The sequence below is a fragment of the Pteropus alecto genome, unplaced genomic scaffold, assembly GCF_000325575.1.
Source record: "Pteropus alecto unplaced genomic scaffold, ASM32557v1 scaffold3, whole genome shotgun sequence".
NCBI classification, from domain to species: domain Eukaryota; kingdom Metazoa; phylum Chordata; class Mammalia; order Chiroptera; family Pteropodidae; genus Pteropus; species Pteropus alecto.
The window spans coordinates 56,006,951-56,019,062 of record NW_006442484.1 but is presented as its reverse complement, the minus strand read 5'-3'; the positions used below and the strand labels follow the sequence as shown (position 1 = coordinate 56,019,062).

Sequence of the window (12,112 nt, the reverse complement as noted above, 5' to 3'; positions counted from 1 at the left end):
TCCCTTTATTTTCATTACTTTTGAAGTGGTTGTAGCGGAACCGGAACTGAGTAGCAACGATCAAGGCCATGGTCATGAGAACTCCAAAGACGATGAAGACAATCTGGTAGTTCCGGTACTCAGGGGGCTTACATCCCTTTCCGTCAATGAGCACTTCTATGTGGGTATAGTCAATCCCGATGCCCACGGACAGCATCGCCAGGCCCCAGCCCAGAGAGCCCCACATGCGCTGCAATCCATAGCGGTCTCTGTGTTTTCCCAGATACTGGAGTGTTACTGTGTCCACAATGGTGACCGAAGAGGCACTGAAAAATTCTCCTATTATGACAACTACCAAAATTACCAAGAATATAGCTTCTACTTCTTGTTGATCATAAATAAGAGTGACTTGGTCAGAAGGTAAAGATTTGGTGGTAGTGACAATAATAGTGGTTCTCTCCCTGGTTACATTTCCTGGGGGGGCAGGAGTTGCTGTGCTTGGGTTCAAGGTCAAGTCCATAATATGGTCTGTAATTTCATTTGTCTGAGGCTGCAGAGTGGGTGCACTGGTCTTGTTTGGAGCTGTTGAAAAGATGACAGTTTCTGTGACATTGGGCCCTGTTTCTAACATCACTGGCCCACTAGAAAGAAGCAGGTTTCTTTTTTCACGCATTCTTGATGATGCAGTAATGGAAGAGATAATGGAAGAATTTGTTGGCAGGATGGTCAGCGGGTGACTTGAATTGGTAGGGTGAGCTGTTGGGGGAATCTTTGGTACACATCTCAAGGTAGCAGGTTTGACAAATCCGATCCCCAGGTTGAATAAAACCCAACACAAAAGAGAAAAGAGGAGGACAATTTTGCCTTTTCTAAAGCGATCTGCAACTACACCCCAAAATGGAGCACTGCAGAATTCAATGAAGTATCGAATACCTACTAGCAATCCACTCTGGCTTGGTGACATTCCCAGCTGTTTATAATACACAGGCAAAAGTGGGTAAAGAGAGCCATATGCAGAGTAAAAGAAAAAATAAAAGACCTTGGAAATTAGAAGATCGTTATTTATTTTAACACAATGTTTTTCTATCCAGTCTATGTCCTCCTCAGGAATAGCAGCTGTTTCTGTGGAGGAGGGTGTTTCATTTGAAGGTGGTTCTGGTTCCCTGGAAACACCATTAAAGGGATCAGCAAGAACATATTTTCTCTTCTGTTCCTCTTCATCATCAGTTAAGATGGCAACTTTATCATCTGTCGCCATGGCTTGTCACCACCATCAGAAAGTTTGACCTTCAAAATTTAACTGTTGATCTGTAAAGTAAAATTTAAAAGATGGCTTAGTAATGAAATTAATGATAACATTTAAACATCGAGCTTCATCTTTCCAGAAACTTAAAATAATAATTGTGAGAAAGAATTCTCACCATTTATCACTTGCATACATTCAATACTGATTTTAAAAAATAGCTTTCAAAAAATCAAATATTCTTTGTGGCCGCTAATTATATCTTGCAATGGCAGGTTTACAGCTCAGGTTCATTCTCAATCTTTTCATTGATTCCTAGAGAAAATGTACAAATAATAGGGATTATGTCTAAATCAAATAAAGGGAATTGAAAATAAATAGTATTTATAGTTTCTTGGCTTTATCGTTCAAACAAATCCACTGCCCTATGAAGCCTAGAATTTTTAGAAAATAAAGGTAGCTAAAACCATTTGGTTTCTAGAGAAAAACAGAAAAAAAGCTCTTAATCACAACCACAAAGGCAATGAGAACCAGGGAGCAGACTGCACATCTGCAACAGGACTTGGCCACTATGACCATGATAAGGACATTCCGGTACAGAAATAGCCTTCATGCTGCTTATGTCACAAATATTTCTCCAGATGTGCTTTTATGGACTGTAGTTTAAGAAAATGTCAGAAAAAAATAGCAGATAACATTTGTTGAACACTTACTCTATGCCAGGCAACATTTAAAGGTCTTCAAATGTATTAATTCATATTCATTGTAATATCTCTATTACTTTCTCCATTTTACAGATGAGAAAAAGTAAAGCATGGTGAGCTTAAATAACTCATAATTGGCAGTCAAATACCACAGGAAAAATATTGTGGCCCCAGTCCCAACCCCACCAGCAAAGGTCAAGTGAGGAGCCTAGATTTCTACCTTCACTAGGCTATAATGGGCCACCCCAATCTCCCAGCTGAGGTGGTGTCAGAGAAGGCTTAAGGAACTAGGACTTTCATCCCTGCTAGGTGGTAATGAGTCCACGTCCCCACAATAGGGTCAGCGGAGGCCACATGGGAAGCCTGCACTTCCACCCTGACCTGTCAATAACAAGGCACCCCTCTCTTTTTCCACTGGGGTGGTATCAGAGGATGCCTAGTGGAGAGTCAGGACTTTCACCACCCAGCAACAACAAGTTCACTCCCACTGTGGTGTCAATGGAGGCCATGAGATACTCCTACCCCGACCAGCCAGAGCTATCAGCAGAGGCCTAATATCAAGCGAGAACACCCATCTCCTTCATAACAGAGAGCCATTCACTCTCAGATGTCAACAGAAGCTGAGTGGGGAGCCTAGACTTCTACCTCCACCTGGCAGCAATGAGACAGCATCTCTTTTGCTAGAGCAGTATCAGAAAAATCCAGCTAAAACAGAAGGTTTAAAATAGATCCAGAGTTTCATAACATGATACCCAAAATTTTCAGGTTTCAATAAAAAAGAATGCATCATACCAAGAACCAAGAAGACCTCAAACTAAATGAAGAAAGACAATAATTAGATGTCAACGCCGAGATGACAGGAATGTTAGAATAACCTAATAATGATTTTAAAACAGCCATCTTTAAAAAATGCTTCAACAAGCAAAGATAAACATGCTTAAAACAAATGAAAAATAGAAAGCTGAAGCACAGAAAAAGTCTGAGCAAAGAAATATATAAAGAAAAAATAGTAATTTTAGAACTGGAAAATACAATAACCAAAATATAACAAACTTACTAGCAGAATGGAGGAGACACAAGGAAGAATCATGAACTAAAAGACAGAACAATAGAAATTACATAGTCTGAACAACAGTGAGAAAATGGAATGAAAAAAAATTAACAGAGCCTCAAGGACCTGTGGGACTATAACAAAAGATTGAATATTCATGTCATCAGAATCTTGGAAGGAGTACTCAAAGAAATAAGGGCTGAAGACTTCTCAAACTGACAAAAGAGATAAACCTACAGATTCCAAAAGCTAAACGAACTCCAAACAAGAGAAACCCATACCAAGATACATCATAGTCAAACTCTGAAAACCAAAGAGAAAGAAGAAATCTCGAAAGCAGTGAGAAAGGAATCATAACTTAGCAAAAGGATTAAAACAACTGCAGAGTTCTTATCAGAAACCATGGACACCAGAAGGAAGGGACACAGTATTTTTTAAGCACTGAAAGAAAAGAATTGTCATAATTGCCATGTGTAGAGCTAGATAGGTGCTAGAGTAATGGCAGGGGTGGGGGGGATCAGGTGATAAATTATATAAATGTCTAACCATTTGCACAGTATATCTGAAACTAATATAAAATTTAAAAAAATAATTAACTCAAAATCCTATATTCAGATAAAAGTCCAAAACCAGAAAACTACAGGACAATATCCCTTATATAGACTCAAAAATTATTAGCAAAATATTAGAAAAGAAAATTTAGGAATATATAAAAATATTTGCATTCTATGAGCAAGTGGGGTCTATGCCAAGAATGCAATGCTGGAGGATTATTTGAAAATCAATCAATGGGATCCATCATATCACAACACTAAAGAAAAAAATATCATGATCCTAATCAACTGATACAGAAAAAGCATTTGACAAAATTAAACGCTCATTTGTAAAAAGTCTCAGAAAAATAGGAACAGAGAGGCACTTCAACTTTATAAAGATCACCTACAAAAATCTGCAGGTAACATTACACTTAATGGTGAAACACTGAATGCTTTTTCTCTAAGACAGGGAACGAGGCAAGACTATCTGGCCTCACCACTCTTATGCAACATAGTACTGGAAGTTCTAGCCAGTGCTATGAAAAAAGAAAAGGAAACAAAAGTCATGCAGATCAAAAAGGAAGATATAAACTGTCTTTATTCAAAATGACTGTCTATGTAGAAAATCTCAAGAAATCTCCAAATTCTCCTAGAATCAATAAGTGAGTTCAACAAGTTCACAGGATATAAGATAAACATATGAATAATCAACTGTGTGTTTATGTACTAGCAATGAATATGTAGACATCAAAATTTAAAATATAATACCACTTACAACTTCTAAAAACATTTAAAATATTTAGGTATAAATTAACAAGACATAAACAGGACTATATGCTTAAAACTACAAAATCTTGATAAAAGAAACAAAGATCTAACAAAATGGAGAACATACCACGTTCATGGATTAGAACACAACACAATGTTCTCAAATCTGTATATAGGTTTAGTACATCCCTATCAAAATCTCAGCAAGATTTTTTGTAGATTTAGACAAGAGTATTTTAAAATTATATGAAAAGGAATGGGAACCAGAATAGCTAAAGCAATTTTGAAAAAGATTTATTATACAGTTACACAATGATCAAGACTGTGGTATTGGCAGGATAGACATATAGATCAATGGAAGAGAAAAGAGCGCCCAGGAATAAATCCACACAAATATTCCCAACTGATATTTGACAAAGATGCAAAAACAATTTGAGGATAGGTAACCTTTTTGACAAATGGTATTGGAGCAATTAGACATCAATAAGCAAAAAATGAACATCAGTCTAAATCTCATACCTTATAGGAATATTAACTCAAAACAGACCATGGATTTAAATGTAAAATGTAAAACTACAAAACTTTTAGGAATAAAAACCTAGGAGAAAATCTACTAGTACTCTTCTGTAACATACTAAAAATAGACTTCAGAATTGTACAAAATGAATTCTGACTGCAGGAATTCTAATCAGGTGGACTGTAATTAATTATCCTCCATAAATTAACTGAGACTTTATGAAGTAGGTCAGCGAAGGACACAAAATCTTCTTAAAAGGGTATAAGTCCCCAAATTGCCTAAGTGATTATGAAGAACTGATGCCCAAATGCTAATTCAAAGTTGCAAAATATCTTACATTGGGATGTTGACTTGAACTTTGATGGGTAACTCTATCCCAAACCATTCTTTCTCTCCAACTATTCAAATGATTTTTGATTATCATAAGGTTATGCAAGGTGTCTCTTGTTATATGAATCCAGATGTTAAGTAGTTCTCAAAGTATCGATAAATGCAAAGTAGTTAAGGAAATGTTCCTGTAATATAACATTCAGTACCTTTTAGATGAATGTCGCATTCAGTAACTTTTATATGAATTTCAAATCTAAATATACAAACAAATCTTTTAGCTTCAATTCAGGACATTAATGTTTAGACTCAATATTTTCAGGTCATATTTAGATTTTGATGAAAAGGAACCAAAATAATATTGGTAAACACAGTAACAAAATAAAGTTTAACTACAGTCATCTGTATAATCACCAGATCAGGGAAAAAAAGAAACAAATGAACCCCTAAAACTTCTGTATTTTAATAAAATTAAAATATGTTCCAAAGTAGGGCATGCTTTGGTTGACTTAGATTACATTTACCATAAGGATTGAAAGAATATAAAGAGCAGTAAAAATATTTATATGCTTGTGAAGTATTTAATCTGTTTAAAATCAAGGAGAGATTTTGTTAATAAGTATTCCACCAACATGAACCCATTAAGCCAATATTTTGATTTAAACTTGTCTTAAAGATTTTTTTTTAAAGAAACTTTTTAAAAAGAGAGAAGATATTTAAAATAATACACAGAATTAAACTTATGAACTTCTCTAGGAAATCTCTATTGTAGGTTTGCAATTAATCCTAATTGGATAAGGAGGGCTTTTTTAGAAAAGCAGAAAAGTTTTCTCACCTAGCACTCTAATGATAGTAATCAACACCATTACTGTGAAAATATAACACAGGCTTTTAAAACCTGGAGAGACATTCTACCAGTACCTACACTGAGTCACTCAAATAGCAGGTATTTCTGAATTATTGATGAGAGGCGATGAAATCACTCTTGTTAAAATTTATAGCTTTATTAAATATTCAAATTAAAACTGCTCAAACATATATGGAATTATCTACAAATATATGAGTATGGAAAAGGCTTCAACTTTTGAAGAAAAAAGATCCTTAAACCTAAATTCATTATGCTTTTAGCAGGTACTGCCTTTTCATGCACTGTGAAGCTACTAGACGGGGATGCCAAAAACTTGGTCTTGGGCCTCAAAGACTTGCTTTATAGCTGATAAAATGAGTCTAAAACACAGGTAAGATTTAAATAACTCAGAAGAATAATGGAAGAGAATTGATACAATGAGTCTAAAACACAAGTAAGATTAAATAAGTCGGGAAAATAACAGAAGAGAATTGATAAAATGAATCTAAAACACAAGTAAGATTTAAATAAATCAGAAGAATAATGAAGAGAAGCCACATAGCACCGCATAATTAATTAACAAAAAATATTACAGGCAATGATGTGCTTCCAGAACTCAGGATAGCTCAAACTTCAGATAGGAGTTGTGAAAAGTATGAGGGATTTAAGTTGAACCTTGAAAGATGAGTAAGATTTGCCTTAGGCAAAGATGATGGGAAAACTATTCCAGATGGGGAGAAAAGACAGTAGGAGATCCTTAAACGGTTAATGTTGGGGCCAAAAGCTAGCAGACAGCAATAGATTACAGAGGAAGACATTTCAAACTGAGGGGTAATAGGAAAGAAGACAAAATACTACGTTAGAGAGTTATATTGAAGATAAAGACATTCATTTCTCTTTAATCCAACAAATAGAAAGTTAGCATCAACCATTAGATGAGATGTGTGCTTGGTAATCAATAATTCAAATGGCGAAGATGCAGTCCCTGCTATCAAGTCCAGTGACGAGAGAGGAAAAGAGAAACACAGACAGAAACAGGAGTAAACACAACCACAACATACTGTGCTAAATGTTAAAACAAGAGCAAGCCCACTTGATGCAGAATTCTGTGGGGTGGGGCCTTAAGGGAGTCTTAAAGAATGAGTTAGTCACCCACAGGAAGAGGAGCAGGTGAGGGCCTGATCAGGAAGGGCCATCTACACACTACTGAGGGGTTACTGAGTAGGGGATAAGAGAGACTGGCTGAGACTGGAATCCTAGCTATTACTGACCAGCTCTGTGGCCTCGGAAAAGCCATTAACTTAGTGTCCTCATCTACAAAATGAAGAACATACTAATACTTTTCCATTAGGGTAGCTATGAGGATGAAAAAGCATAATGCACGTTGACCTCTTAGCACAGTGCCTGATATATAATAAGAACTTGTAGGTATTATTTTGAGCCGATGGGTAGCCACCAGAGAGAATTAAACAGGAAAGTAGACTAGCCACATCTGTATTTTACAAAGATCATTATAGCTTCAGTATGGAAAACAGATTGGCAGGGTCTTGCTACTGTAACCCCTACTAAGGAGTTCCTAATATTTGAACTTTTATTTTAGTGTACCAGTCTTTACACTGTCAGTACTAATATCCTGAGATAAAAAATTTTATACAGTACTTTATGAATTACATCAATGCAACCTTTTATAACATCTGGAAAGAGAATAAACTTACAATATTTTCCTGACTCCTTCCTCTACTTCTGGAGATTGCTCTCATACTTGAGCTGTTGTAGGATTTATGGATCATTTTATTGTTCTTTTTTATAGATACGTCTAGTCTGCCCAAGTAGATTATAAACTCTTTCAGGGAAGAAATCTAGTACTTAGGATATTGCCATCCTTTACTCTTGCAAGATCTCAATAAATATTGGTTATTTTTGACAAGTATCTGATGACAATATACATTTTAGATTTTATGTGACCACAGATTAGTTTTTTAAAGTACAGAGAAAAGTTCCACTTGCTCTCCTGGCTTTGACAAATCAGTGCCTCTTTGAGACACTTTTTCATAAAATGGGGATAAAAATACAAATCCAAGTCAACTCACAGAGGGGTTCTGGGGCTTAAAAGAAATAATGTATAAAAAAACATTTTGCTAACTCAAAAATTTACTAACATATGAACATTCACTGTTAGTGGTGGTTGAGGTCTTATAATATTTCATTAAAACTCGGACTTTATTTTGCAAGTATTCCAGAAGCATTTTCATGAGTGTTGCTGAATTCTCTGGCACCACCCCTGAATTAGGCTAGCATTTCATCTATCAATGCTCATGGATTTATATTCATATCCATCTCTATGTCCATGGGCTCACTAGAGAACACATCTGTTGGATTATGAACCTAAATGATAATTAAATATTTCCAGACGAGAAATAACTATTCATTTAAAATATAGTTTCCTGTAGGAACATTTAATTTTACTTGTACCATAATAAGTGTGAACAAAAGGAGCTGAAATATTCCCTAACATATTTTCCTTCGACCTGCTAAGAAGGTAAAAGGAACAAATTATTTTCATCTCTTAAAGGCGGGAGCAGGGAGGATTAGCCTTTAACCCTAAACCTGGCTTTATTAATAAAAGCTAAGTGGATTTTTGCTTCCACTTTGTGAAAGACACAATTAAATGTCAATTAAAAAATTTGTAATTTAGGTCTTAGACCTTATCAACCATCATGAAAGCAGATTCCTATTTATTTGTTTTGGGCTTCTGATTAAATATTGTGTCAATGGCTTATAGTATAAATTTGAAGCAGGCCCCAGAACTTCATTTCCTTCGACTTCTTAAATTGATTTCCTGTCTTAAAACAAGCTCAGTGTGAAGAACAAGTAACAGTTCATATTACGGCATGAAAAGATGTTTTAAAAAAGATAATTATATCTTGTGAGTTTCTCCAACAACAAAAAAAAGTCCAACAGATGTTCAAAATAGGAAATGAAATTAATTGAATATGCTGCTGTTGATACTCTCTGTCAAGAAGTAAACGTGGGAATTTAAGGGAGTCACAGAAACTTTGTAGAAGTAGAACCAATGCACAGTCACCTCTCTCTAAACAAAGGTCATAAGCCAGATAAGTCAATGATATTGTTTAGGATAACCACACTAATGAACAGGCTGAGTTTCCAATATTCATTTTGCTGACGTTTGGAAATCATTTTCCCATTGAAAGAATATTACAAATAGTGGTAGTACCCAAATTACTGAACCAGGAGTGCTAAAAGAACCTGAGGGTTACAGAGTGCAGAACTTTTAAAAGGAAATTCTTTCTACTTTTCAGTCTGGAGTGCAAGTAACACATCTCCTAAGACAAACCCACACAGAATTTCCCTCCTCACTGCCCTCCAGCCATGCACCACGGCGGTGAACTTGGAATCATCAGCCACTTTCTTCCTCCAGGGCAACTGAGGAAGAAAGTGGCTACAACCTGCAGGAGCCATGGAGTTACTGCCCATGGTCTCTGAAAGCACTAAATATCTATGGCACACATAGGCATCCTACTCATTTTCAAATATATATTTGAAAAATATATATATATGCTGCCACCGTACATTTATTTCTCTATTAACTTTCTATCTTTATGTATTGTCTCAGATAGGGGGCTCTGCAACTGCAAGTATTTTCAAGAGGGAGCCTGGGAAATCTATCAACATTGAAATGGTATCTTCAAACCCCTTCTAGGTAACAGAATAGGTACAGGGTTAGAAGAGGAGAGAAAGAGGAAAGGATGAAACCTGGTCAGCACCAACACAGGCCACAGTGAAACCAGGAGCCACAGCAAGTCAGCACATCATTTGAAAACTGTCTCTATTATCAAATTATTTACTATTTTAATGAATATAAACACAATCTTATTTGTCAGGAAGCTAACAGGGAAAATGTCAGACTTATTTTTTTCAAAGCATAAAAGAGGATTTTAAAAAAATGTTCATACTGAAAGCTGAGTTATTTGCTTAAAGGTTTTACAGAAAGATTTTCCTCAATAAATTACTGCTTGCTGCACTTGAGAAGCAATTTACATAGAATATATATATATATATCGCTAAAAAATAAAAGATATTTCAATTCTATTAAAATTTTTTTTTGGTTTATTTTAACCCCAGTTATGTGAATCCATGTTTTATACACACAGACACACACAATTTTTTCTTCAAATCTTTTCAGACTAGGACTGATTCAGATAAATACAATTAGTATAGGACTATGGGTCTAAGATCTAAAAGTACTAGGAACACAGGAGAAGCAGACTGTGGAAAAATAAGAATTATAATGAGAAATAAAAACAGAACTCGAGGTTATTAGTAATATAACATTAGGTTATTACACTAATACACATATATGTAAAATAATACTATATTTATAAGTGTTTGATAATGCTTATTCAATAAGTCTGATGTTATTGCATGGCTATTCTGATACTATTAGACACTGAGGAAGTGTAGAGAGTTAAAGTACAATCTATCCAGAAGACAAGCCATTTTAAACAGAAATTTATAGGTGTGTCTTTCTCAGACACATCTTTTGAGTTTACAATTTAGATCAAAATATAGACCTCAAAGTTTAAAATACATTTTTCTATAAACAGGTAGTTACCACCAATGATTTTTATTTATATCCCTTAAATAATCTACAGTGTAAAACAATAATTTATATCCTAAGCACATTCCAGTATATATAACCTAAAATTGTTTTGTTTCATATGCTATTAGGACTCTGATAAATTGAGTTACCATGTGCTATCAGTTTCTTTCAGAAAAATATTTATTACCTATCCCATTAAAGAAAAAAGGTTTAATATAAATGCCATACCAATACTTTTGAAAATGAAAATATTCACTACTAGTAAGGATACTTCATTAACTAGGAAGTATAAACTTTCTAGATGGCAAAGATTTAAATGTAAGGATGCTTATTTCAAGTTTTCATAATGATCAAAACTAAAACAAAGTAAGCAACCAGTAATATGAGCAGTTAAATTATATCTAGAATTATAAATAGAACTTCATATCCACAAGATAGAAAATAGAACTTAAGAGAACTTAATTCAAAAAAATTAATAGAATATAGGGAAATTCTCACACTCTATAGATCACATTCCGTGACGAAAAGTGACAAACTTCTATGTATTGTCAGTTTATATTTGTAAATCTATGTACTTCATACTAAATATATTTTAGAAAAAGACTTGAAGAAAATAATGCCAAAATGTTGCTAGGGGTTATCTCTGAGAAGTAAAATTAGGAGTTAATTTTTTTCTTATACTTTACTGGCTTTTTTCTTCAATGAACATTTATCGTTTTTAAAAACCATACAGGCATACCTCATTTTATTGTGCTTCACTTTATTGCAATTCACAGATGCTGCATTTTTCACCAGTTGAAGGCAAGACCCGCCACCAGCAAAAAGACTGAAACTTGCTTTATTGTGATACTTGCTTTATTGTGGTGGTCTAGAACTGAACCCGCAATATCTCTGAGGCATGCCTGTATAAAAAAAGGCCTTATTTTAAATACAAGTCATTTGAGTGACGATCTGGACACCTTTGATCCTAGTTGCTAAAGTGAAGTCTCCTTACCGGTTGAAACAACTGAAAGAACCTGTTACAAGGGCTTTAAGATATTCTTAAAAGAGATTACACCTTCAAAATACAGGGAACCTCACTGTATAGAAAATTAAAATGTGTGTCATTTTTATCCTTTCAAAAATTTAACAATGAAGTCTTTTATTCAAACTCCCTCATAAAGGTGAGTTTGGGTTCCATTTGTACATTAGAGACCAATTCCACAGAAATTATTTTGAAATAGAATTAAGAAGGCTCTCCACAATAGCCACAGAAGCTTGATTATGCTGGATTGGATCAGTACATTTCTTTAAAAGTCATAGATAGTGTGCGTGTCACTTTGTATCGTTTTGCGGTATGTGTTTAGTGTAGGGGCTTCTTGCTTTGCTGTGTTGAGACAGACCTTGTTTACGCTGGGCTCAAATGTGTTCTACCTTAAGCCTGTCCCTAAACGTTCCCAGAGCAGTTATGAGAGATAGATTCTCCACGAAAGTCATACGGACCACTTATCTACCGTCTTGGGGCTTGGATTTCCTCTGG

The 12,112-nt window shown here is 34.9% G+C and overlaps 1 protein-coding gene across 1 annotated transcript in view; it reads right to left on the bottom strand.

Annotated features, from left to right (window-relative positions):
* MFSD6 (major facilitator superfamily domain containing 6) overlaps positions 1-11,557 on the bottom strand; it is a 53,979-nt gene extending 42,422 nt beyond the window's left edge. Inside the window, 2 exon segments of the mRNA XM_025039469.1 lie at positions 2-1,287; positions 11,333-11,557. Coding sequence (XP_024895237.1) covers positions 2-1,237 — 1,236 coding nt within the window. The 5' untranslated portion in view covers positions 1,238-1,287; positions 11,333-11,557.
* Positions 11,558-12,112: the final 555 nt, after the last annotated feature.